The 27,241-nt window shown below is 43.7% G+C and overlaps 2 protein-coding genes and 1 long non-coding RNA gene across 12 annotated transcripts in view; 2 read left to right on the forward strand and 1 right to left on the reverse strand.

Annotated features, from left to right (window-relative positions):
- On the forward strand, positions 1-17,252 carry NFRKB (nuclear factor related to kappaB binding protein). 3 transcript variants are annotated; one of them, NM_001198556.2, is made up of 26 exons: positions 1-154; positions 936-1,087; positions 1,338-1,539; positions 1,635-1,762; positions 2,694-2,868; positions 3,081-3,182; positions 3,711-3,784; positions 4,124-4,208; positions 4,670-4,850; positions 5,008-5,116; positions 5,599-5,725; positions 6,554-6,619; positions 7,629-7,708; positions 7,794-7,837; positions 8,281-8,341; positions 8,719-8,893; positions 9,479-9,585; positions 9,891-10,014; positions 10,502-10,581; positions 11,296-11,516; positions 11,617-11,896; positions 12,182-12,400; positions 12,879-13,661; positions 14,377-14,483; positions 15,258-15,393; positions 15,883-17,252. In NM_001198556.2, the coding sequence occupies exons 2-26, from the start codon at positions 953-955 to the stop codon at positions 16,006-16,008; spliced, it is 3,927 nt and encodes a 1,308-aa protein (NP_001185485.2). In that variant the 5' UTR covers positions 1-154; positions 936-952; the 3' UTR covers positions 16,009-17,252. The 3 variants fall into 3 exon arrangements, with proteins under 3 accessions (NP_001185485.2, XP_015153474.2, XP_015153475.2); XM_015297988.4 differs by having other exon boundaries at positions 8,284-8,341; XM_015297989.4 differs by lacking the exon at positions 12,182-12,400.
- LOC124417384 lies at positions 16,993-27,226 on the reverse strand. Its single transcript, XR_006932097.1, has 2 exons — positions 20,622-27,226; positions 16,993-19,544 (listed from the first exon to the last, which is right to left on the reverse strand). It is a non-coding gene; the product is annotated as an uncharacterized LOC124417384 (long non-coding RNA).
- The window catches only part of ST14 (suppression of tumorigenicity 14), a 27,155-nt gene continuing 18,392 nt past the window's right edge, over positions 18,479-27,241 (forward strand). For 2 of the 8 annotated variants that reach the window (XM_046903839.1, XM_046903845.1), the window contains exons 1-4: positions 18,479-18,555; positions 18,636-21,935; positions 23,702-23,924; positions 24,094-24,263. Coding sequence is in view for 4 of the 8 variants with exons in the window: in XM_040652100.2 (XP_040508034.1) it covers positions 23,702-23,924; positions 24,148-24,263 (339 nt within the window). In the remaining 4 variants the exon portion in view is untranslated. Of the gene's footprint in view, positions 18,556-18,635; positions 21,936-23,701; positions 23,925-24,093; positions 24,264-24,512; positions 24,672-26,368; positions 26,810-27,241 lie in introns of those variants that run through there. The other 6 variants (XM_040652100.2, XM_046903838.1, XM_046903840.1 and 3 more) reach the window with 6 other exon arrangements.

Raw genomic sequence — 27,241 nt, forward strand, 5'->3', positions numbered from 1 at the left:
GACTTCCGGTTCGGCGGCCGTGAGGGGGCTGAGGAGAGCGGCCGCCGGTTACGGGCCGCGCCTCGGCGGGAGCAGCTCCGGCAGGCCGGGAGCTCACCGGGGGGCGGCTCCCCGGCCTTGCTGCCGGTGGAGAAGTCGTGTAGGCTCCGCTGAGGTGAGGAGGCGGCCTGGGCGCGGGGGAGCGGCCTCCAGCGCTCGGTGCGGGATAGGCGGCCCACCAAAGCCCCCCCTCGGGGACGCGCGCCTCAGTACCTGTAGTCGGGGTGCGTGGCGGTGCTGTCACCTCTACTCAGCGCCGGTACCCCCATCCTCTATGTGCTGTGCGTCTGCCTAGAGCTGTGCAGTGGGAAGCTCGGGCAGTTCAGTGTGAAACACCCATTTTTGTCCTGTTTTAGTTTTTTCCTTCACTTTGACTTGCTCTGCGTGGTTCCTGCCCTTTGGCCTCTGCAGGAAGCCAAGGGTGATGAGGGCTGAACTGTGCAGCTGTTTCCAAACTCTGTGAGGGGAGCAGCGCCCTCCGCCCTCCGCCAATCCCTGGCTGCAAACAGAGCTTGTGAGAAGCCTGAACTTAGCTTCAGTGTTTCGATTTGCATATTAAAAATTCTTCAAAAAGATAAATATAGCCACTTTATCGTGATGTTGTGCTCTGTATGTGACAGCTTATGCGTGTAGGAAGCAGTGTGAGATGATCGCCTGTGCTTGCTGGTATTACATGTGTACTGGAAAAACATTCCGCTGTTGGCGCAGTGTGTGTTGCAGTTGAGCATCCTTTTGTGTTTCCCTGTGGTCTGTGTCTCTTGGATTGACTGTGTGACTTTAAACAGCCACTTCATCAAATGTGTCTCCTCAGATGTTGTCAGTGTGGGATGTGGCTGGTTTGGGAGCTCTGGGTGGGTACTGGTGGGCACACTGAGGGTTTTGCTGCTGTTGTTCAGGAGCTGGAAAGAGAAGAATGGACTCTCTGGATCACATGCTGACAGATCCCTTAGAGCTGGGGCCGTGCGGGGATGGAAATGGGGCACGGATCATGGAGGACTGCCTGCTGGGTACAACCAGAGTCAGTCTGCCCGAGGACCTTCTGGAGGACGTGAGTAGCGCTTTGTGTTTGCAGAGCCTTGACAAACACTGTGTTTAACTCCTATTGTGGGGATTGCAGAGGAGCAGAATTTTCTTGCTCCCAATATAATCTATTTCCTTAATTTTCTTCCATACAGTGCTGTTTTGTTGTTTGTTCAGTGTGAGACAGTCCTGTGTTATTTAACCAGAGAAAGCCTTAAGAGCTTAAGTTGCTAAAGACATGTATGCATTTTTTTTTCATTGTTATTTCCCTTCTTTAGCCTGAGATCTTCTTTGAAGTTGTCAGCTTGTCTACATGGCAGGAGGTGCTGACAGATGCACAGCAGGAACACCTAAAAACATTCTTGCCTCACTTTCCTGAAAACAACCGTGAGCATCAGAACAAAATCATCTCTGCATTATTCAGTGGTGAAAACTTCCGTTTTGGAAATCCGCTGCACATTGCCCAGAAACTCTTCCGGGGTCAGTGAGCACAGCAATCTGTAGTGTGTTACCAGAGTTACGTTCTCAGCTAGCGTTGGATGAAAGCTGAAGGAATTTTTACCTCTTTACTACAGATGGACACTTCAATCCTGAAGTTGTGAAATACCGGCAGCTCTGTTTGAAGTCGCAGTACAAACGCTACTTGAGCTCTCAGCAGCAGTACTTCTACCGACTGCTCAAGCAGATCCTTGCTTCCCGCAATGTGAGCATCTTCGGGGCACAGCCAGCTCTTTCTTGTGTTCTGTAATTGCCAGGTTGTCTTTTCAGCAGTGTGCCTTGGTGTTTGTGCATTCACAATTCTCCAGTCTCTTTCTTTTACTGGATGCTTCTTTTCTTCTTTTCCAGTAGTCCGTGTAAAATAAGAACGCTATAGATGTTATGTTTGCATATCAGGCTTAGGTTTTAAAATTCTCATAGCTCTCATTTGTGTAGTGTCCTCTCCATGCCCACCTCACCCCTGATTTGCCTTTTTTTCACTGTATTTTAACGAGTCAATCTGCTGTGATTTTGCTGCATTTGTCATTGTGCAACCAGAAGTTTGCTAACAGAAAGCCTTACAAAACCCACTGCTTCATTGGAAACTGACGTAGAATAGCTTAGAGTCTCTAAAGTATTCTGTGGGTACTGCTGTCAGCCAATCTCTGCCTACTGAAATATATCCTTTGTAAATGCTTGCTTATTGTTGCATTAAGCTTAAACATTGAAGCACAGGGGATGCGTGGGTGAAGAGGGAAGTCTGTATAAAATGCCCCACAGTTAATGAATGTGGAAAATGAATACAGAACAGTGCAGGAACTTAATTCCTCTGTAGCTTTCAAAAGAGAAGTTTTTCATGTTTGTGTTAGGTGTGGAAACTGCACAAGTAGATCTCAGACCAGCGATTTGTGTCTCTCAACAGTCCACATATTGCTGGTCTGTGATAGTGCGGTGTTTTACGTACCAAAGAAGATGGAGAAATTTCTTATTAGATCTCTTCTTATTCCCCTCTGCTTCAATGATGGTCTATAATGCTGATTTTAAAATTGCCTGTATGACAAATTCTCATACTTTGCAAGGGTTGCACATAGCTTGACCATTCTAACTTACTGAGTTGTAACTGAGATGACCAATGTAATGCATATCTTGTCTTCCAGCACTTGCTGGAGTTAGCTAGGAAAGGAGGCCCTGATATGATCCTGAAGAGAAAGCATTTCTCACCTTCGTATGATGCAGAAGAGCGGGAGAAACGGACACATCGGCGCTACTTGAAGATTCTCAGGGAAGTGAAAGAGGAGTGTGGAGATACTACTTTGTCTTCTGATGAAGAAGGTAATGCCCTGGTCTGAAGTAAAGGTGTGAGTTATGAATAGAGAGAAAAACATTTTTTTAAGGTGTGGGTAGTTTATTTGATAGAGGAAGAGCCTTCTATCTATATTATCTGCCTATTAAAGAGCCCTTTAATAAGGACTGAAGAACAGGATTAGCTGTGTTTGAGGTTGATAAGACTTGCAGAAGTTTGTTTCATTATTTGTTTATTTAAGATCTAAGCTCCTGGCCTCCGAGCTCTCCCTCACGTTGTCCGAGTCCACCAATTCCCCTGAGAGTGATACCCACATTGTCAACGATGGACATGAAAACAGCAGGTGAGAAACAGCCTAAGTGTCAATAAGGTTTGAGGTGTGAGGATTACTTTGAGAACCTGGAATAAGTCTGGTGTGAGAATCTGTTGTTTCATGAGAAATCATGTAATACTTCAATTTTGTAGCCCCCAAAATATCCAAATCTTCTCATGCTTTGTTTCCACTTGAGAAGATATATTATTTTAACACAGTTCTTCACAGTTTGTTTAAGAGTATGGTACAGCTGTTACTGTTTAGGTGTATGTGGCAAGGGAATTCCTCTGAAGGTTACTGTAATCCAGGCTGCAAACCCTTTGGCTTTCACTTCTTTTCACTTCCATTCTTGCGTTAGCAATGAAATCTAATGAACGAAGGTAGAAAGCGTTATAACAAACTGGTTGATGAAAAGAGTTTTATACTATCAAGGAAAATTTATTTACTGTGAGTTGGAGGTTGTTGCGAGTGTGAATGAATAGAAAATGGCATTCTGTGTCTGTAAAGTAACCAAGCAAAACAAGAAAAGCATATTATCTCTAACTTTTTTCATTGCAGACAGAATAGAACTTGGTGAGAGTGATTTGAAGATGATGTTGAGGAAACACCGTGAGAAACGAAAGTATCAACCTGTAAGATAACAGGAAATCTTGGGGTCTGACAAGGAGTGTGGGTGGCCACCCTTCAATTCCATACCATAACTATATGTAATTGTTGATGGATATACACATCCCTTGTTTGTGGTTATCTGTTCAGAAGTATTCTTTAACTTTCGTGATGTGTTGTTGAGACACAAGATTTTCAACTTGGGGTTTGAAGACTTCCCTGTTTCTGTTGTACTGATTAGCTTTATAAGCTGATCCCAGATAGGTTTGAGGCATTTCAGTGTTTGATTATCTTCTGTATCTTTATTGCTAACACAGCATTTTATCTATTCCTGATTTTCCTTTCTGTCCTCTTGTCCCATATAGGACCACCCAGATTTAGTGACAGCAGACATTACTCTTGAGGACGTTATGACTCGTGTAAATGCTGGCAGGAAAGGTTCCTTAGCAGGTCAGTGGCTGGAAGCAGTGCTTGCACACTGCATAAATACAGGGTGTTCTGTTACTATGAAAAGCTAAGGGTGGAGGTAGTCTCTACTGAGTGTTGTATTCTTTTGCTCTTTGCATACCTGGCTAGCTACTGTGGGATTGTAAGTTTGGATTGCTTGCAGGTAACTCCAGTTTCCATTGAATGTGCTTCAAGCTAATTGATGAAATTAATTTGAGTGCCTGCTCTGGGCTGTTACCTTCACTTTTCTAATTTCATATATGTTGGCATAGAAACTGGAATTTTCCTGTTGAGGGAAAAAAAAACCACGTGGGAGTAGGAGGGTGAGATGAACAGATAGTGAATAAGTTTGTCTTACAGGTGGTTTTGAATATATGTTTAATTATACTGTTATTTTATGGTCCTCATTGAAATATAGTAAGATGTTTTCTTGTTATTTTTCTTACCTTTTATCATCTCTAAAGCTTTATTTGACCTTGCAACCTTCAAGAAAAAGGTGAAGGAAAAGGATGACAAAAAGAAGAAAAAGCTGAAGATCATTAAATCAGAGGTGGAAGATTTGACTGATTCTTTCAGCAGTGCACATGGGATCCCATCGCTGTCTCAGGATCATTCCCCCATCCCTCTGTCATCTGTCAAAGAGGAGTAAGTGCTTCAGAATGCCCTGAATGCTTTGTACCGCTTGGAGGATGTTCAACTCCATATACTTTGTATATGAAGATGGACTGGTGTACGAATATGATCTCATATGTAGGTAAACACGGGATGCTTACACGTTGCTTGTGTTTTCTTTCATTTGAAGACCTCTTGAAGAGATGAAGCCATGCCTTGGAATAAATGAAATATCTTCCAGCTTCTTTTTCCTTCTGTTGGAGATACTGTTTCTGGAAGGACCTGCCAGTCTCTCTGTGGTGAGAACCACCCACATGTTTAAGAATCTTCGCAGACAGTAAAATTAGAGTATAGAGTTTTTTGTAGCTGTGTAATAGAGATTTTCTCCAGAAGCATCTTGCTCTAAATCACATCCATGTGTGGGTTCCATATTAAAAAATTACAAGTGTTTGAGAGTGCATATCACATTCTGTTTGTAACAAGTTTCATGAATTTAATCAACTGCCTTCGTAAGTCTTCCCATAGCTGCTATTTAGGTCATGATTAGATAAATTCTGTGTATTTATGGAGAAGGCTGGTGATAGTGGGGAATTTTTTCCCCGTTTTTGCTGTCTGTTTTCTGAAATACCATCTCATGGTTACTTGAAAAAGTCAGATGATCTTTTTTTGTCTGTATCAAATCTTTTTTTCCCATTACATGATTGGCTGTTTTGTTTTCTATTAGAACATTCATAGCTTAGGTCATTCAGTCTTTAACAGAATGCTTACTTTTTCTTTCCAGCTTGAGGATAAAGTTATAGATTGGCAAACTTCTCCGGCCAGTGCGCTGAATACCTGGTTCTCCTTTGCCCCTAACTGGTCTGAACTGGTTTTACCTGCCTTGCAGTATCTGACAGGTGACAGCAGAGGTAAGAACAGCTGTCAGAAATACTAACAGTGCTCGTATATTTGTTCTAATTAGTGCTGATTTATATTATAGCTCCAGTCAATCTTTAATTCATCAGTACAGTAAGTCATTGTATTGTTTACAGTGTTTCTGTAATAGATCTTAGGGTTTTTTTCTTGTCTATGGTAGACTTCGTTTGCATGGGGATAGTAGATAAGACCCAGCTTGATTCTAATGAATATGAAACTGAAACAGGCCATTTCTCCTGTGTAAGTCATGTCCTTAAGGCAGCATGTTTGAAACAGGTACAAAGAGGTTGCAGTTGTCTTTGGAGAGAGTGAAAAATAAATGAGATGCTGCTCTGAGCAATCCACTGGAAATGTGAAGTTGGCCCAGCTTTTACCTGGGACTTGGAGCAGCTAAGCTTCATTTGTCCCTTTTAAACTAATTTATTCTATCGTTCTGATTTGCTTAATTTTAAATGGAGGGACAGTGTAGATTGTAGTGGCCTTTGCAAAATGGATACATGATGTTCTCCATAATGCTGGTGATTACTGTAAATTTCAAATTTGTTTCAACATGAGCCCATGGATAGCCACCATACAGTAACAGTTCCTGGGATCTCATCTGACAGCTTGTAGATGAAAGGGTTGTTATCCTGTTCTGTTCTTGGGCTTGTACTGTTACTCGGGAGATGCTAAGTTTCCCACTGGGCAAGTGTACATTTGGAGACATAATCACTTAAAATGCTCTCACTGTGAGTCTGACTCAACAGTTTGCATTACAGCCATAGAACTGGGGGGGTTGTGTTGTTGTGTGATGTTTCTGAACTGCACATCTTTCTTTGTAGATGTTCCATCCAGCTTCTCACCTTTTGTTGAATTCAAGGAAAAAACTCAGCAGTGGAAATTGCTTGGTAACTTGCACTTCTCTATGATTTCTACTGTTATAAAGATGATTTGTTTTCTCCAGAACTCTTTTTCCCTTGCTGTAGCCCAGAGATGAAGTCCAGCAGATCCATAATTTCAGTGGTTAGGCCTTTTGTATTCTTTCAGCTGAGCAGAAATGTGGTTTACATTCACTACTTTCACTAGACATTATTTTCAGCAATAGAAAAAGTGATCAAAGGCACTGAGCTTTTTTCCTTTATGCTGCTGACATAGCCGTGTTTGTCATCCTTCAGATCTTTTTGAACACCTTCATATTTTCCATTCTGTAGAGCATGCTTTCTGATTATTCAGACTAATTCTTAATTACAATTATAAATAATTAAAGCTTCTCTGTGAAGCAGGCTGATTTTATTCTCATTTTACAAGCAGGAACCAAAGAGCAAATTAATAATAAATTTGCCCAGGCTCATATCGTGTGAATTACAGATGCTTTGCATTTTATACTTCAGCTTTAGCTACTAGGCAGATTTTTCTATTCTTAGCTATTGTGACTCTTGATCATATTCACAGGCTTAAACTGGCATGTTTTGGAGTCAGGTTGGACTTGATGATCTTAGAGGTCTTTTCCAACATTAATGATTCTGTTATTCTGTGGTATTCCTCCAGTCCTTTTCATAGTCTTTGGTGCAGGTTATGTAGACATTTGATTCTGCTTGGGGTGTCACTGACTGAGTTTACTTTGGAAAGTGGAGACCACCTGCACACGTCAAGTGGCTGTATTGCAAGCAATGTCTTTTCTGTTACTCCTGGAGTTGAATCATCGTCCTCCATATGAGCACAGGGGATTTACTAGATTGTAGCCCTTTGCTGTGCGTGTTCAAGTAGTGAAACTAGAGCATCTATGAAGTATGTAAAGTGCCTTGTGACTGGTGATACATGGAGGTTAGAAGGGAGTAGGAGGTGATTGGAAAGTACAAGCAGCTGGCTTCATAACAAATAATTTTCATTTCCTGTGTTTCTTGATTTTTGGACTAGGTTCTTGCCAAGATCATGAGAAAGAATTGGCAGCACTGTTTCAGCTCTGGTTGGAGACCAAGGACCAGACTTTCTTCAAAGTGAGTCAGAAGAAAATGGTCTTTTAGCAGCACGAAGCCTGACTGGGTTGTATCCAACACTGACATTTCTGTGTTTCTTTGATAGGAAAATGAAGACAGCTCAGATGCCACAACACCAATTCCTAGAGTGTAAGTGTATAATACTGCTTTTCAACTTTCATGGTATGTGCTAAAGCTATGGAGTTTGGTCCTCGTACCTCTAGATCTGAAGAGCTGGTTACTTCAAAGAAAAATTTTGCATCACGTGGCAGGAGGGAATTTGTAGTCAGAGTTTATAGATAAAATAACTAGACATAGCAAACTCAGCTCAGTTTTTCCCAAATTCACCTGTTACCCAAAGAGACCTCTGATCTAATGTGTGTCCTCATTACTAGATTGCCTACAATCCTTGCTTACTTTCAGATAGACTGTAGAGAATATTTTAAGGTCTCTGCAGGATTATTTATACCAGCATAAGTGCTTTCAGAGCTTTTTCTTTGGTGCCAGAAGAATTTGCAGTGAAGTGGCTAATCCTTTGGGATAGTTTTTGGGACTACTTTGTTGCTCAAAGCTGATGGTGGTCTTTGTTTCAGAAGGACTGACTATGTGGTCCGACCTAGCACTGGAGAGGAGAAACGTGTATTCCAGGAGCAGGTAAAAAAGGAATCTTCCTAACAGTTGGCCATTAAAGCAAGAGAATTTATATGGTTTGAGGATGGTATACTCTCCAAAAACTTTGTTGGTACAAATGATTCATGTGTTTCTTCTTCTTGAAGTAGGTATTTCAGCCTCAGATAGAACTTGCTAACAACATATCCTAACTGCTTACTTCAAAAACCCTTGTGTTTCCAATGGGTATCGGGAAAAATAACTGATCCAAACTACGTTTGTTCCACACTGTTTGAGTGTTTATTAAGGAACTATCTAGAGAATGATAGTAACTGAACCTATATTACAGTATCAGTTACAAGTCTCAAGACTTTGCTCTGTATGTGTCCTGCTGAATTCAGTGCTCTTGTTTCAAAACACAGGAACGTTACCGTTACAGTCAGCCCCACAAAGCTTTCACCTTCCGTATGCACGGCTTTGAGTCAGTTGTTGGTCCTGTGAAGGGGGTGTTTGACAAGGAAACATCATTAAACAAAGCCCGAGAGCATTCTCTCCTGCGGTCAGACAGACCAGCATATGTCACCATCTTGTCCCTTGGTAAGGCAATTGCATACTTTGACAGTTACTTATTTACTAATTAAAAGACACATTTGTCCACCCAAACAGCGACTTTAGGAATCTATGTTATGAAAGAAAAAGGTGGATGGACTGATATGATGTAAATGAAGAAAAAAATTACCTGAAATAATGATGGTGAAATGCTGGGAGCTGGTATTACTAGAATAGAAGAGAGCTGTGTTTTACTTCTTTTCTGAGAGAAAATGGGAAATGGAGAGGAGAGCTCACAAGGCTGGTGGAAGCTGAGGCTCGGATAACTGGAAAACAAAGAGTAGTGGTTTAAGTGTGCTGTTGTGAAGTTGGGGCATTGTGAAGTTGAGTGCTGGTCCCTGTGTTTGTTGCTCCTGGCTCCACGCCAGCACAGTGTACTTTAAAATGATCATTTGTAATCTCTGTTCGTACAGACATCAGAGGCTCTGAGGGATCATTAGGACTAGATTTTATTGACTGAGAGGGCATTGTACAGTGGAGGGGAAAAAGCAGTACGGAAACATATGTGCTGAATTATTTGAATACAACTGCTTCTTTAGGGCTGGAAGTTTAAGCTCTGATTTTCTACTTCAGTTCGTGATGCTGCTGCTCGGCTTCCTAATGGAGAAGGAACTCGTGCTGAAATTTGTGAGCTGCTTAAAGATTCCCAGTTCCTAGCTCCTGATGTCACAAGTGCTCAAGTAAGTTGAATTTCATCTGAGAAAAAAGACCCAGAATTTACACCACATCATGCATACAGCTGCTTACAGAATAGATTCAGAAACAGTTGATTTTGCAGAGCCCTTGGATTTGTTGAAGCTCTATTTAATCCAAGATGGCAAGCAGCATCCTGCAGTGCAACTTCTGCTCTTAGTCACTTCTTACTCACATTAGATTGCCAGCGACTTACTCTGGTTTAATGCTGAATGGGTTTGATTTTTCTATACGTGACCTCTAGCTGCCCCAACAAGGACACTCTGTAATATGGTGAATTCTGAATTTTCAGGTTAACACTGTTGTTAGTGGTGCTTTGGATCGATTACATTATGAGAAAGATCCCTGTGTTAAATACGACATTGGACGCAAGTTGTGGATCTACCTGCACAGGGACAGGAGCGAGGAGGAGTTCGGTAAGCCTGGCTTGGTGGGACTACCCTGTTCACTCCTTATCTACACAACTGAAAATGTCTGTATATTTCACCCTGTTTTTTTTCAAACCATTTGCTGTGCTCTTGAGCTTCTCTACTCTAGTTGAATAATGAACATTAATTCATCAGTTTAGCTTTTTTTCTCTAGTCTTTGCTAATGTTAGTCCATCAACATACAGTCTTGCATAGCAGCATGTTAGTTTATAGTGAGTATTTGGTAGAAAAACAGCATCTTTTGTGCAAGAACTGCAGATGTATGTGCATTGACGACTTCAACACATCTTCATTTCAGCCTTTTGGGCTAATTTCGTTTAGTGAGTTTTTGCCTTTTTTTATGTGCTATTACATGTACCTATGTGGATGTGTGTTGTATTTCTTGCCTGAAGATGAACTTAGAGATTTGGACGGCCACTTTCTTAAGCACATTTGTTTGTGTTCAGGTACCCTAACTATTAATTTATATTTGCAGAACGGATCCACCAGGCTCAAGCTGCTGCAGCAAAGGCCAAGAAGGCTCTCCAGCAGAAACCAAAACCTCCGGCAAAAGTGGTAAATTTCTTTGCACAGATTTGCACGGATGCTTTTGTGATTGAGAATGAGATATGGATTTAACTTAATCTGTAAATTTTGCATCTATTGTGGTTGATGAAAATTGCCACCTATCCATTGGATTTACTTTGTGTACACGTACGTGAGAGTTAGTCTGGTAGCAGTGCACAGAATGTAGAAGAAAAGAGGGAAATTTGCTTCTCCCAGTGTCTGCTTTTACCCATATGACCCATATTGATCTTGGCAGGAAGGTCAACAGGATTTACTTGTGCTCCTTCTCTTAGAGGTGGTCTCTTTAGATCTTTTGAGATTAATCTGTAGCAGGGCATGTGAAACATGCCTGCTATTGTCTCTCTTTCTGTGCTGGAGCTCTGAGGATTTGGATGTCCTTCTTTTATTTTTTGTCATCGATACCAAATATCTGTAAAACAGTCACAGCTGGCAAATTAACCCAAGTGGACTTCTGACTGTTGTGAACGTTTCTCAGTGCTGAGATGCACTTCTCCCTTAGAACAGAGCTGCCAAACTGACCAGCCCACTTGTGGCTGCTGTTGAGGAAGGCAAAAAGATAGTTGTCTGTGATTTCAGGATTTTACACCATGGCATCATTTGTAATTTTATAGTCGTTTGAAGTGCTCAGTCCGTTCTCTTTACAGTGCAACAGTCACAACCAGTTTCTGTAAAAACCTTCATTGTGACTTGGTTTCTCTGCAGAAATCTAGTAACAAGGAGAGCTCTGTGAAGGCACTCCCCAGCAGCACATCAGAGCCCAGTCAGCTGAGCCTTAGTGACTCCAGCATGCCACCAACTCCCGTGACTCCTGTGACACCTACTGCACCAGCATTACCAGCAACACCTATTTCACCCCCACCAGTGTCTGTGGTTAGCAAGAGTGTACCTAGTGCTGGATCAGAGCCAGCAAAACCCAGCCAAAGGTATGCTCCCCTTCTATCTTATACGTCACTTGTGAATAGTACTGGTTCTTTCTCAGTCATCAACACCTTTGCTGACCTACTGGCTTTATCTTTTCTGTAGCGTTCTTCTGGTTTCATCCCCTACCATGCCGCAGCTTGGGACATTGCTTTCCACAGCCCAGAGTTCACAGACCCAGCCTGGGCCACAGCCACCTCCCACCAGGGTGGTAAGTCATACTGCATCGTCAGTATTGCCACAGGTGCGAGTGGTCAGTGCCCAGTCCAGCCTCCCAGCTGTGTCTCAGCAAGCCCCAGTGGTAACACAGCAGCAGCAGCAGCCTACATCAGTGCCTCAGATCCGTGTTCCAGCTACGGCCACGCAAACCAAAGTACTGCCTCAGGTGAGACTGGCTGCTTGGAAATGGTGAAGTAGCTCTGATGTTCGTTTGTGGGTCTCTCTAATATGGTGCAACTGCAGAAACAGAGCACTGTTAACAGTTGTGCACAAATACTGTTCCGTGCCCCCTTTTTTGTTTCCATTACAAGTTTATGTGGCAGTATCTGTTTGTATGTTACACTAAAAAAATACAGAATTGGCAAGCTAAGGCATGAGACAAAACCACTGTGTATTAGTCTGCTAGGGTTGTGTTAGTGTGCTCATAAGCTGCCTCTTTGTTTTGCTGTAGGCTGTGATGACTTTACCAGTAAAAGCTCAAACCAGCCCAGTACAGGTGCAAAGACAAGGAACCTCTGTGACAGGACAGACAGGCATCACTGTGACAGGACTGTCTGCAGCACCCAGTCCTGCTGTAAAGGCAGTAACCAGCTCTCCAGGCAGTTCTGCTACAAGCACCTCCTCTACCACTGTCATCCAGAATGTAGCTGGCCAGAATATCATCAAGCAGGTGAGAGGGAGGAGAGATGAGAGTGAACTGCATGTCCCAGTTGTTTACCATCATGACAGATATGCATGCAGATGTGAAAAGGCAGTGAAAGGAATAGTTAGCCGATGTGTACAAGTTGCCTGACCGTGCAGACTGGGGCAATTGCTGGTTTGCTGTATTTTGGCCCCATTTTCATGTACAGGTAAAGAATATGTTAATGCAGGCTCTTTAATTTAGAATCTGCACCTGTTGATCTTTTTTCCATTCCTTTTGTTTGAAGAAGAAACAATTTCCAGGGCATTTCATATTATTTTGTGAATGCTGTGTAACAAGCAACCAAAACTATTTTCAGGAGTGCAGTAAGCACTTAGCATCCTGCTGAAGAGGAAAAGAACACTGAGGAAACATCAACCTGTTGGGGAGTTTTACTTTTGTTTTACTGTGCCTTGGTGTGTGTTCCAGTTTGATGCAACAAATCTGGTTCTCTGATCTTTTGCAGGTGGCTATTACAGGGCAGCTTGGCATGAAGACCCAGCCTGGAAGCAGCATCCCACTTACAGCTACCAATTTTCGGATCCAAGGAAAGGATGTGCTGCGCCTGCCCCCCTCCTCAATCACCACAGATGCGAAGGGACAGACTGTGCTGCGTATCACCCCGGACATGATGGCCACCCTGGCCAAATCTCAAGTCACCACCGTCAAACTGACTCAGGACCTCTTCACAGCAGCTGCTGGAAGCAGTGCTAGTGGGAAGGGCATTTCTGCAACATTGCATGTCACATCCAATCCTGTCCAGACTGCTGATTCTCCAGCCAAGACTAGCACGGCCTCATCTTCTTCCAGTCCAGCTGGAAGCACAGTGGTTAAAGTGACTCCTGACTTAAAGACCACAGAGCCAACGAGTTCTGCTTTCAGACTGATGCCTGCTCTAGGCATGACTGTGGCAGATCAGAAGAGCAAAGCCATTACTACAGTGGCATCCACTGAGGCCAAGCCAGCTGCTACCATAAGAATCGTCCAAGGGCTGGGGGTGATGCCACCCAAAGCTGGGCAGACAATTACCGTAGCTACTCATGCTAAGCAAGTACCCTCTTCTGCAGCAGTGAGCGTGCCTGGCACAGTCCATACCTCAGCTGTCTCATTACCAACCATGAGTGCCACAGTATCAAAAGCAGTTGCTGTTGCTTCAGGAGCTGCTGGGACTCCCATAACTATAGGCACAGGAGGTACTGCTGTGCGACAGGTACCTGTCAGCACCACAGTAGTATCTACATCACAGGCAGTAAGTAATGCTGAGCTTTTTCTGGAGTTGGCTGAGAAAGGGGTGTGATGGTTTATTACTGATGGTTTATCTCTAAAAATCTCTTACATCTGCAAAAGGTCAAATTAAGTACTGTAGAATGTGAGTTCACAACTGATTTCGTGGTGTTGGAATTGCAGCTGAATATTGAATGACCAGGAAACAGTTAACTGTGTGTCTTCCATTAACTCCTTTTGAGACAGTGAAATAAACTGGGTTTATCTGAAGTCCTCACTACTGCAGTTCACCTCATGCTTCTGAAACATGCTTTTTTGGAATAGTGTTACAAGTAGAAGTGCTTTTTACTTGTATAAACATTTTTGCCAAGTTCCCAGTTTAATATAGTTATAATGCCCAAAGCTGAATGCAATGTAAACTGTATTGTGAAAGTTGAATAAGTTAATTGACATTACCATTGTTTCATAAGGATAAAAATAATAGGCAAATGCAATGCTCCTTCCCAGAGAAATATTGTGGTGCAAAGATGAAAGGGATTTGCAAGATTGGGGCAGCTGTGAAGTGAATGAGTTGGGGGTGAATTTTAATTAGGCTGAACTGGCACAGATTACATCAGCAACACTGCTTTGGTTTCTATTCTCAGGATGCTGAAAAGCAAGCTGAGTGGTCATTGCATGTTGTCAGGCAGTTTCTCTGCTGTATTCCCTGTGGCTTCTCATGTATTCTTCAACTTCTCTAGGGTAAACTACCAGCCCGAATAACGGTGCCTCTGTCAGTGATCAGCCAGCCAGTGAAAGGCAAGAGTGTGGTGACTGCCCCCATCATTAAGGGCAACCTCGGGGCCAAGTGAGTACTTTCCTTCTAGTAGTTTTGTTTAGAAGTAGACTGAGGAGGTTCTCTGTTCAGTTAGGTTCCTGGGGATCTAGCAAGCAGAGGGTGGTAGAGATTTGAAGTCTGTTGATAGGACCTCTAACAGGAAGAAACTGAGAGAATGTGGAGTCTGGCAAAGAATGCAGTTCTTGTTTAGGTGCCCTGAGATGTAGATTCTAGCACATACAGGGAAGACAATAAAATTTGCTTTTAAACCAACTATAATAGTTTAGTTTATGATAGATTAGTTCTTTGTTTGAGCAAGAATTAACCTGGTGACATGCCTAAAACTGTTTGTAATCTGAGGCCATCTCTCTGTTAAAGAAACCAGTGCATTGTTAACTGCCTCAGTGCAAATTCCTATGGCGTTCAGGTATCGTAGTCTTTCTGTTTATTCTTCCATGAATTCTGGTAGTATCTCCCTTGGTTAATATTTCAAGGCAGAACATTGTGTGCTCAGCTATTTTCTGCATTCCCTGGGAAGTGTTCAGGTCTGATCAGACTAGCCCAGTAACAAACACGGTCCAGAGTTAGAGGGTTTAATCCATGTGATAAGGTAATTCTCTCTAATCGTGAGAAATGTTGACGTAAACTTTTCACTTGTGTATTTGCCATTGTTGTGAAAGAAAAATAATTAAAATCATTAGTAAATTAGCTAAGTAATTTAATCTCCTAGCAACTGAAAAACAATCTGTAAAAGACATAACAGCTCTACTGTTTATTAACCTTTCAACAATTCTCTTTCCTTAGCATCAGTGGGTTGGGTAGAAATATCATCCTGACTACGATGCCAGCAGGGACAAAACTGATCGCTGGGAACAAACCAGTGAGTTTTCTGACTGCACAGCAACTGCAGCAGCTTCAGCAGCAAGGCCAAGCCACACAGGTAATGGCATGTAGAATGATTCTCTTATTTGCTTTGTGATGACTTAACATTTTCATGAGGACGTTACATCTGATACATGGATTTCCATGAAAAGTACAGGTGCACAGCCTGTCTGTATTGAGCACGTGCACTGCACCATTTCCTTACCTCCATCCAGTTATGGTTTTTAAATGTTTTTGAAGTACTGATAGTATAATGAATGAAAAACCAAAAGTCCTGTCATTTCTGATTGACTGAAGGGTTGTTTCTGTACCCTTGACTTCTTATGTCGTGCTTTCCACTTTGGCTTCTACAGGCCTACATTTCTTGAAGAAATCACATTGCTTCTTTGTATAACTTGTATATCTGTATATTCTTTGTATATCTTGTTCACAGAACTGAAATTTTGTCAGCAGCAGATGCAGATCATTTAGCAGTGTGATACAAGCTCTGTGTGACACCAGGTTGTTCTTGACATGAGTTGAATTTTTGTCTTTCCATTTCAAACAGGTGCGAATTCAAACAGTACCAGCCTCCCATCTCCAGCAGGGAACGGTGTCTGGCTCAGCTAAAGCAGTTTCCACTGTCGTTGTGACAACGGCTCCATCTCCAAAACAGTCCCAAGATCAGCTATGAGTACTGGTCTGAAAACTGATCGCTTTCCAACAGCTTTCCTGAGTATACTGTCATCGTCCATCCAGCCATCCAAGGTTACCTAACCACAGTCATGGCTAGGGATTGGACTGGATTCTGTCACGTGCAGCACCTGTTACTTGTTCTGCAGTCAGCATGTGATGTCAAGGTAGAAATTCCACATCAGAAGCTGCTGTACCTGTAAAACAAATGGTTTCAGTCCAGATCTGTAAAGCCAAATTCTGTGGCATTCAGCACTGAAGAGATGTCTTTCTTTGCCATGTTCTCTTCCCATCCGAAGATCTTTTTACAAAAGACCACCTGTCATTTCTGTCCATTTTGGGTTGTAGACAAAGCAGTTGATCTTATGTCTGCTTAACCAGGGTATCTTGCTCAGAAGAGGTAACTTGTTGGCTTTTCAAAGTCATGAAGAAGGTGCATCATTTTGGTGGAGCCTAGCTGTCACTAATATGGGTGACTTAGGATCACGGCGTGGACACCAGACATTGTTTGTAACATAGCCTGGAATTAGATCCCTATAACATTCAATGTACTATTTATATATAGACTTTTAAAATACCTCTTCGCTATCTCTGAGCTCAAACTTCTTGTTGAGCAGATACCACTTCCATGTCAAATTTCTGTCAAGGGCAGTATAAGAGCCCCTAGTCAGGATGATTCTTGATGTTAAAAAAAAATGCTGGTAACCATGGGGAAGAGTGAGAAGTGGAGGAGATACAAAAAAGTCGGAGATATAAAAATGACAAGTAGTCATTGTGTGAGTAAGTCTGTCAACAAATAAGAATGTGTTGGAAAGAAAAGCATTCACCAGAAGCATTCTCCTTTATTTTTCCTCAACAAATCTTTATCAGTCTGAAAAGACTAGTTTGTTTTAAAAGTTTGGAATATGTTTTCAAATATACCCCAACTTCAGTCTCTTGGACTCGGAAGAAGGATTTTAGCCAGTGATTCTGGCCTTCAGTTTGGTTTTTATCTTTAGAATTTTATCCCTTTATAAATTTGAGTTTTGCACACACTGGAGAAGAGTTCCTTGCTGTCCTGATGTGACCCTGAAGCTTTTCCAGAATAAGATCATAAGGAGTGTTGAGCTAGGAGAAGAAAGCCTTACAAATCCCTTTGCCATCTCCTTTCAGTTTTGTACAGCTTGTTGTTTTGTGTACATGATTGTTTAGCTTGCCAAGGGCTAATAGATTGTCCATCTTCCTTTGTGAGATGGTTCCTTCTAACGTGGTTTCTCTTGTCTTTTTTTAAAAGTGCATTGCTCTGAGTTACATACTATTGAATATAACGTATTTACAGAACCAAGTCTTATCTTTCCTGTGTTAGTAGAACTTCATGGCAGAAGCCTCAACTGAAGCTGTGTGTTACTGTTCAAACTGGCTGCACGTGAGCAGAGCAAACTGTTCTGCTGAGCTTCAGGTCGGGTATGTCAGTCTTTCTGTACAGCAGCTAACCTGCTGTGTGAGTTGGAGGAAATGGGTGTTTAAATAAAAAAAACTGGCTAGCTGCAAGTATTGAATAAGCAGGACACAACAACACACAAAGCAAGCTCTTGAATATGCCACAGGAACAGAACTGGGAGTGATAACAGTTTTCTCAGTACCTTTCCTACTTTGTCAATTTGTGTACCTCTTGTATTGAGTCTGCCAAACAGGTGGACAGCCAGAGGGCTGTGGTCTGGGAGGTGTATGAAGATGTTCTTAAGTCCTTTTACACATCCTTTTAGTTGCGAAGTTAAAAATGAGAAGTGGAAGAGATGACAACTTTCTTCTATTGCTTACATGAAAGAGCCTCTAAATTCAAAGCATAATCAAGATGATTGTGTTCTGTTAGTTCTGTTTGTAATGTTCTTCAGTGTCAAAACTTGCAATCAAGTGCTGAAGGATGATTACAGTGCGAAGCACCTTTAATTTCTGTGAATCCTCTTGCAAGCAACCATTTGAATTTGTCTCTGGACATAAGGCATTGACAGTATTAGGTTTAACAAAACTAAAAACCCATGCATCTAATTGCATGAGTTCGGTGTGTCTCTGAGGTTGTTGCTGCTGGCTTTCAGGAGTCTGACTCTTCAGATCATCACCATCTCCTTTCTTCCATAACTGTCTTTGCTAAACTGCTTGTCCACATGAGCTACCTTGACGTGCATGACTGCTTGACTGAAGACCATTCTTGTTGCTTTTAAAGCCTGTGATCTTTGGGGAAAGGGCACCAGTCACTGTGTGGGTTTCTTACGTTAAAGAGCTACATTCTGAATGGAATAGTACACCAATTTCAAGAGCAAAGTACACCCTGTTCCATGGTTCAGCTTCCACTCTGGTTGAAAAATAACCCTTCAGCTACTGCAAGTAAAGAGCAGTTGGTTTTATAAGTAACGTATAATCTCTTAGCAATAAGCTTAAGGGCAGAGAGGGGTTCAAGTTAGTTTTTCTTTATATATGCTAGGGCTGGATGAGGGTATGTTTTAACAAGGCTGTTTTCCACGTGTTTGCTCCTTTGTCCACTTGCACTGGGGACTAAATACTCTTCCAGGTGAGTACTGCAGAGCTGTGCACGGGAGCACAAATAAAAGGCCATGAGAAGGCAGTGTGCTGACAGTATCTGTTTTCCAGCTGTTTGTCCTGCAGGCCCTGAAACTGAAAGGACTTTCGTTCTGATGCATCCCAACCATTATCTTTTGTAATTAAAAAAATGGAACTACAGCCTGTTTTCATCACAGTGAGTTCCTCGCTAGTGTTATTTAAGAGCCTTTATTGTTTCTTCAAAGCTGTGGGATACGTATTTATTTTCACTGAGAGAATATCATGTAATCGTTGTTTGTAAGGATTGAGTCCTACACAAACTGCCTCGGGCCGTTTAAACACACTAACCTTTATTTTAACAATTTTAGTATTGTACATAATGGGGGAGGGGATGGGACCAGCTTGTAGTGGGCTTAGTTACCTTCTCTCACCGTCCTCCAGTTTGTAAGACGTGGGGCAAAGTAACTCACCTTCAAGAACCAAGATCTTTGATGGAGAACTGTGCTGGTCTCTAATAGCCCCAGGACCAGATGCTTTTGCATCCACACTTACAGCACGAGGTATCACCAATGCAGGACGGGGCAGACCTGCTGATGGTCATACTGCTGTGCTGATGATGTGTACAGAGCCAACGAGGACCTGGAAGCAAGCACCTGAAAAGATGCTGGCATTGTTTGAAACTGGGTAAGTGTCTTTAATGCTTTGATGTATCATTCTGGATGAATTGTCAGCAACGGGAAGATGTTTGTCCATGGGGAAGCAGCAGTTATTTGGCATTTATGAGACAGATGGAAACACTGCATACACTGTTGAATAGCTTCTGCAACCTCCATGTCTCCTGCTAGAGCAGGGCCCATGGAGAGAACTGTAAATACAGGCAGCAAGGAGCAATGTTCATCAGCTTCACCCAGCTGTTTTCCTTACTGTAGTGATGCAAGCAGAGTCCCACAGGAATAAAGTACACAGCCCAAAATCTTGACCAGAGATGCACAGAGCCACCTAGGGAAGGGAAGAACAGCTCTGCTGTCTGTGCCTGTGTCAGGCTTTTACAGTTGGTCTCTTCTGAAACAAATCTATACATCTGATTGTTTGTCTTAACTCTGCAAATAACTGTCAAATCTTTCTGCAGCTAGAAGGCAGATATATCTACTTAAAGCTTATAGGATGTATAAACAGTCTGGCCAGAATTCCAGTACATTTGAGATTTCCATCTCTCTGATTTCAGTCTGGGCAGCAGTGCTTCCTGCAGTGGCTGGAACATGCAGAAGTACTAGCAGGAAAAGAAAGGCCATTTTAGGCCACATCTCCCCAATGTGAAGGCCATTTTTTTTTCTGCCTGTTTTCTGTGGTACAGATAGCATGATAAAAAAGGAAGCTACTGATAGCTTCTGACACATGCCAAGAGCCAGGGAACTCCTTGATATGCTGTCTTCTGTCATGGTTGTTTAAGGTCATTTGGCTGCTTTTCCCTGAAACTTACAGCATGTTTTCGACTTACAACACACTATGAAGTCCTAAGGAAAGTCTGTTCTCTGTGCCCTGCAGGACAGTTACGTTGTTGGAGTGAAGGTTCAGTTTAGGAATCTGTACCAATAAAGCTGCATATCACAATTGAGTTTGGTTGTCCAGCATAGAGCAGAGCTGCACCAAGAAATCTGTGGAAGATTTGGGCCATCCCTCGAGGTGGGAGGCAGTGCTGAGCAAATGGACTTCACCAAAGCCCTGGGTGTTTGTTAAGCAGAGGATTCACAGTAAAACATCCACCTCTCCTGATTCAGTGCGGTGCAAAAGGAGAATAATTGCCTGTATTCATTGCTGCTCAAGTTTTGTAATTACTACTGTGCAGTCAAAAATACATGGTAATACAGCTGAATCACACCCTCTGGCACAGGGGAGGGACAGCACTGAAAAGTTACAGTTAAACAGAGAATTACAGGAATGATCCAAGCTACTGATCAATAGCATTGCCAAAGGAAGCTGTCACACAGGATGATCACCTGCACCACATATCTATATATATACATGCACAGAGAGAGAAAAGATATATATAGTAAAGCTACTCCTAAGGATACATACCTCCATGCTAGGAGCATCCTCACCCCCAGTCCTGTCAGTCAGCAGTTCACCACAGTAAAGTTCCTTCTCTCCTTCGTGCTGTGTGGTTCAGGCTGATAGCAAACAGCTGCAGCTTTCCACTGCGTTCCCTGCCTGCACCAGGCTCCCTGCAGGGGCAGTCTGAACTCTTCTGACTTGTGTAGGACAGAGCTCAGTGCCAACCAGTGGTCTGTCTCACAGAAACACAAATGAGTTGGTATCTCAAATTTGGCAGTCCAAGTCATGCACAGAACAAGACAGAACTGTGGGTGAGGATTACTTCTGCTCTTACACAATAGGTGCATTATTCCCTAAGTCAGGTGTGGTCACCCTTTTGGCTGCATGACCTAGGTGGAAATGCTGAGATAAGTGGTTCTTTGGTAGCCAAGTGCTAGTTGTGCTACAGGTACTCAGTACAGTCTCAGTTAACTTCCAAAAGCCATTGGGGAGGTATTGTAGCTTTTCAGAAACAAGCTGGCAGGGCTCTGGATGTCAGAACTTCCAGTGGGAATGCCTACTTTTGAAAGCAAAAACGTAGTAAAAAGTCCCAGTCATTATAGAAGGGGACAAACTACAACTTCAGCCCAGCCAAGTTGGAAGCCCTCTTGTTCAATAGAACGTTCTGGATGAGGTGCCTCTATCTGGAGGTTTTGTGCCCACTCCAGAGCCAGACCAGGAGAAAGTTATAGGTGATGTTCTTTGTACCACAGTATATCCTTGTTTGTTACTACATGAATCAACTGCTGATGACAAGTGCTGCTTGCTTCTTTGTAGGTTTTTCTCTGAGATTTTCCTGTGTTCTTGCTACAGGTACAAAGGGTATGCTTCTCCTGTGCAATTGCATTTAAAGGTATGCTGTATCATGGCACCATAATCCTACTGATTCTCTATTTGTCAGTATAGTTTTTCATGGAAAAGTAGCTAAGGATACTACTTTGTTCGGAGAGCACAAGTCCAGAAAGCCTGAAGCAAATACCAGAAGTAACCAGTGCCCAACAGAGAAACCAAAGAGACCCAGTCTGCTTGTAGGAAAGTCATATTTCAGCTCTTGTGTTTATGAATCTGCTGTTTCCACCACTGTACTTGGCACTGCTGCCTCCTATTGTGAATGCTGCTGCAAATGCTAGGCACTCTCAGCACTATGTGTTTTCCTTTACAGCAAGATCTGCACAACACTTTTGCAGTCAGGTCTTCCCTGTGGATCCTGCAGAGCTGCCTTATGCTGGGGCTCAGACAAGTGACAATAAAGATGCCACCCAGGAGATTTATCATGTGATGTGAAAGCAGCAGGATAAGGTACAGAGGCACTTCCTTCGCTGTCCTTACCTCTTATAACAAGATGTTTTTTATCTTCTATAGTGTAGAAATGGTTTGTGTGTGTTAGAGGAGAGCTGCTGCTGCTGCTCAGTGGGTTTCCAAGACCCCATCTCATTTCCAGTTCCTGCTGAGCTTGGAGAGCTGCTTCCTACTGCAGCTTTCTTGTTCTTCCATGCCAAAGGCTGCTGGTCCCTAAATTAAAGGATTAGCTTCTGTTTTTGGAAAGGAACGTGTTCTTCCCAGTATTCCCACATCGATATCCTTGTTGTGGTTCTGCTCCTGCTTCACTAAGTAGAAAGGAAGGTCACCTTACTGCTAGAACAGATTGTCCTGGGAGGAATGGAGAGAGACAAATGTGCATAGTCATCTTTTGAAGTGGAGAATGGATTAGAACAGGTCTGCAAGCCTGATCTAACCAGCAAGGTGTTTCATCCAGCATGATGCCTCATCCTGGAGAGTACAAGCAGCATCTTGGGAGAGTATGTATTACTTCTCACCTTTGGCAGACTGAACTCTGGGTGAGTTCATGCTTGATTTCCTGCTTCAGGGGTGGGCTTGTTGATATTACATGCAGTCTCACCATACCCCACTAGAGGGATGACTGAAAGAACATCAGTCGGTATGTTTGAAAGCAGGAGCAGGACTTGCAAAATAAAAGCCCTGCTGTATGGCACATCTCTTATCAGCAAAGGGTGGGAAATGAGAGGAATCAAAGAAAAATCAAAGTTGTGCCTTTTTTTTTTTTTCTTTTCATTATAAACAGTGGAGGTAATTCCACACCAAGTCTGATCTTTTGTTTTCCGTAGGAAGTAAGGAGGCAAGGCAGGTGAGCACGGGTTAGGCATACTTGTTTGTAGTAAAGCAAAGAGGGATAGGTGATTCCAATGCATTGTCGGCATCTCTCTCGGTTCTTACTCATTTGCAGATTGTCAGGCAGACAGGACCTTAACTGACTTTGAATCTTGGGTGTGCCCAAGCACACAGCTGCATTTCAAAATGCACAGTGGCAGAAACCTGGCATTCAAGCCCATCCACTCTATTACACTTACAGCTTGGCAAACACTGCTGTTACTGATTCAGAGCTCACCAAAAGAGGTTCTGCTTTCTCAAGCCATGGAAGTCCTCAAGAAAGGCCTAGCAAATTGTAGAGTCCTGGCAGCAAGCTTACATCCTATGGTGTGTTTCTTAGCCATTTGCATGCTATGTCCCACAGCTGTCAGGTGGCTGGTAAACAAGAAATGACCCTCCTTAATTTTGAAAGTATGTCTCAGAATTGTCTGTGGTGTGCTGGAGAGCTGCGGGTGGGCTTTCCTACTGCATGCTGGTTGCATCCTGTCACATACTATGCTTGCTGCTCATGCCTGTACCTTCCACAGGATGGAGCTGGTCTCTTGTGCCAGCTATCATGAACTCAGGAAGGCTCTGTAATGAGCCTTTTCTGGCTAAGTGCTAAAGCAGGTGGAAGTGACTGGTATTACTGATATGAGGGGCAAAGCTACTTCTGATCTCTGCCAAAGTTATGTTTTGGAAGCAGGACTCTCAGTTTGCAGCTTCTGAAAGAAGCATTAGAGACCAAAGGGTATGTTCCCATCCGGATTAAACAGAAGTCCCTGAAAAGCTGTCTGAAAAGTAGTTCTGCATCTCAGCTTGGCCTTCGTGGCATCATGTGGCCAACTGAGGGCAACTTGCTGCGCTCTTACAGGTCCCATTCTCCAAAGTCAGTAATTACTCTCCTTGCATTACAGATGGAGAGACTGAATCATGGTGAGACAACTTACAGGAAGAGCTGTCCTTTGTGGAAATCGGTTGTACAGTACCCAATGTTCACCAGGAGATCACACTCCTTTGCTGGAGCCAGGGGCTGCCGGTTCAGCTGGAAACCACAGTGCTTCTGGATGACGTTTTCCTCTCCTCCCACTGAATCAGCCTTTTATTTACCCATTGGAATGCAAAGTAACAGGACACCCTGTGAGTTTTATCTCTCTCCCAATCTTTTGTATCGCTGTCTAAGTTGCCAGACCGGATTGGAAGTTTTAGCTGCAGACATACGTGGGGTGGTTTCAGGGTTGTCTGGCAGGAATCTGGGTGGGAGGGTACTGTTGGTGAGATTTCAATTTGAGAGTCACACTGCGAACAGGATCCTTGAGACACTGCAGCAAGGAATACCCTTTGTCACTGACTCCGAATCTAGCCCTTTGCTGGTGTGGCTATGTGGATGGATGGTGCTGCTTTGTGGAGCTAGAATTACTGGGAACTGCCTCCACCAGACGACGTTTCCCCTGCAGGCAGCCTGCCTTCACTCCTTGTGTAAGCAGCTACCTTTTCCTCTTTTCCCTGCATGGCATTTCCAGGGCTGGGAGCTGATATGAAAGTATTCTGTTTGGTCAGATGGTATTTGCTGCTCCAGCAGCTAATCCCTGTCTCCTCTGGGACGCTCCTGGGGGTAGAGCTCGCTGTGGTTTAGCTCTTGGAACTCGTGTACAATTATAACAAAGACAGACTTGTTTCTCAAAGTTTCGGTTGTACCTAAAGTAAGTAATCTCCTTCTTCCTAAAGGTATTTTAAACCTCAACTTTCTGCTCTCATGCTGCTGTTGTGGCCATACAGATACAAAAAGAGGAGGCTAGGTGGAAGAGGTGACAGCCTTTATTGAATGAACTGCTATAAGTGGGCAGAAATGGAGGCTTTGTTTGTTGCTGACTGCTACCATTGCAAGTGAGTAATTTGCTTGATCTTTCTGCTTTAATTACATCTTTCTTAATAGTGGAGATGGACTTGCTGAGTTCAGCATCCTTCAGTCAGACCAGAGAGACACGTGGCGCATCTGCTAGTGCAAAAGCACATGGCATATGCTTATTGAGAATGGTGCTTTGATGTTTTGGGTCTGTACAGTGGTCAGAAGGAGCAGGCCTTCATCTTACTGTGGCAACTTAGCCATTATTGCAACACAGCCACTAAGTAAATCGCTGTGCTTCGGCAGCAAAGAAAAGGGAATCCAATCATTCAGGGCTCTGAACTGACTGCCTTCCAGCTACGTAATATTTTATATTCAGCACATGGATTGCTTTCTTGTTTTCCCAGCAATGATTGTATCTCCTTTTTTCAAAGAGCCAACTGGGCTAATGAATTAGTTTGCAAAACGTCAGTGGCTTGAATGACAGGAAGAACATTTGCAGCTCTGCGTGAAACCAAGAGCTGTGGATCTTTGCAAGAGACACCTTAGGTCTCAAAGAGTGAGACTGCCCTCATTAGCCACATCCCAGAGCACAGCATTCTCTTGGCACCTGCCTGGAGGATATTAATTGATATGCAGAAGAGGAGGATGAATTTGCAGAAACAAAGAGCAGTAGTCAGCTCAGAGTAGCTGCTTTGTACCTGTGCTGCTTTAGTGGAGTATTAAATCAGATTGGAGAACTTGCAGTCAGCCAGGGAGGGAAAGGCTGTAAAACTGGAGTGCTGGGAAGGGCTGGGCATCAGGAGAGAGCTCAGAGCAGCTCCTGACATCAGCCAGCCAGGTAGTTTCAGCAGGCTGACTAACAAAGCCACCTTTTGAAGGGGGATACCTTAAATCTGGAAATAGTTCCTGCCCTGTGGTGCTCAGCAAGCAAATGGGATTCTGGTGGCTGACGAGGGAGCCAGGAAAGCAGTGGCAGAAGCATTTCTGTAGGAGCACAGAAGTTAAGTTTTTTACCCAGAGAGAAAACAGCAGGATCAGAGAGCAGACATCATCCCTTTTCCCCAGGGAGACACCTGCAAAAGGGACAGGAAGCTTGCTCTCTGCAGGAGGCATTTCAGAGCAAGGGCAAACAAAGGTAACCCAGCACGCATCTCCCTGCGGCGCTGTGAATCAGCATGCAGCTTCTGTTACACCAAACCAGAGAGGTGGGAGGTGTCCAGGTATGGAAAAAGTCAGTTTCAGGGCTGGAGGCAGTTGATTTAAAGGAGGACCTGTTCAGACTCTGGCTTTTTGAGGGGTATATGCTTGGTGGTATGGACTATCATGTGTAACACAGAGCAGGGAAGAACTTCCTCAAGAAGGATGAGATTGGTGTCTTTGATGTTGAATGTAGGAAACCTAGAAATTAGTGTCGTTAGAGTCATCTTCCCAAGAAGAGGAAAATGTTGGGGTAAAACTGGGTTAGGAATGCAGATTTTGGTGCCGAAAGCTCTCTTTTAGATCTGCATTAGAGCATCCTGAAAACTCAGATCTTTGCTTCTGACTTCTCATCCCTGGCAGCACTGCTTAACATGAGGCTGTATGATCCCTGGGACACGTTGCCCAAACCTTGCAGTGTGGAATTTGGATACAGTGTGGTTTCTGCTGTGTTGTGTCTCGTTTTGCATCTGTTTTCCTCTGGCTGGAGAATGATTAATTGAAGAGACCTTTAAAGGCCATCTGTGCTGCTACTTAAGGGATCTAAGTGGGGGTACAGGAGGGACAGAAAGGCTGTAGTGCTATTTGAGGGTTACATGATGGACAGTGGTCCATGCTGCTACCTGGGGGATCTGAGTGGGGATGCTGGGTGGAGCTGTGTTACTATAGAAGGGATCTTTGTGGGTTCATGGTGGACAGAGGGGCTGTGCTGCTACCTCAGGGATCTGGATGTGGGTTCTGAGGGGACAGAGAAGCTGTGCCTCTGCTTCAGGGACACGGGACAGGGGGACAGCTGACAGTTGAAGGGTGTGAGTGTGAGTACAGGGTGTACAGAGGATCTGTATCACCCCTTCGGGGATCTGCATGAGGGTTATGCATGGACAGAGGAGCTGCTTCACTGCTTGAAGGAATCTGGGTGGGAGTGCTGGATGGACAGAGGGTCTGTGCTTCTGCCTGCGGGGTCTGCGGTGGGTACACGGTAGGAACATGGCCTTGCTTCTACTTAAGGATGGGAGTGAAGGTTCTGGATGGGCAGAAGGGCTGTGATGTGGAGGGATCTGGGTTGGGGCGTATGGTCGACAGAGGAGGTGGAGGTAGCTGAGCTGGGCTCCATCCCTTGGAGGCATCGGGGTTTGGGTACCAGATGGACTGAGGAACTCTGCTGCTATTTCAGGGATCTGACCGGGGGAACAGTGTGGACAGAGGGTGCCGTTAAGGACACGCTGTGCTTAGCAAACAGCGGGCAGGTCCCTGGGGCAGAGGGTTCCTGCAGGATGGCTGTTGTCACCTCACGAGGCTTCGCCCTCGAGCCCTGCTGCCCGACGGGGGGCACATCGTGCACGAACGGGCAATCCCAGCCGCCCGCTTCACCCCTACGGCGACCCGCACGGCTCCCGGGCCGCTTCCTGCT

Source organism: Gallus gallus, chromosome 24 (assembly GCF_016699485.2).
Source record: "Gallus gallus isolate bGalGal1 chromosome 24, bGalGal1.mat.broiler.GRCg7b, whole genome shotgun sequence".
Classification (NCBI taxonomy): Eukaryota; Metazoa; Chordata; class Aves; order Galliformes; family Phasianidae; genus Gallus; species Gallus gallus.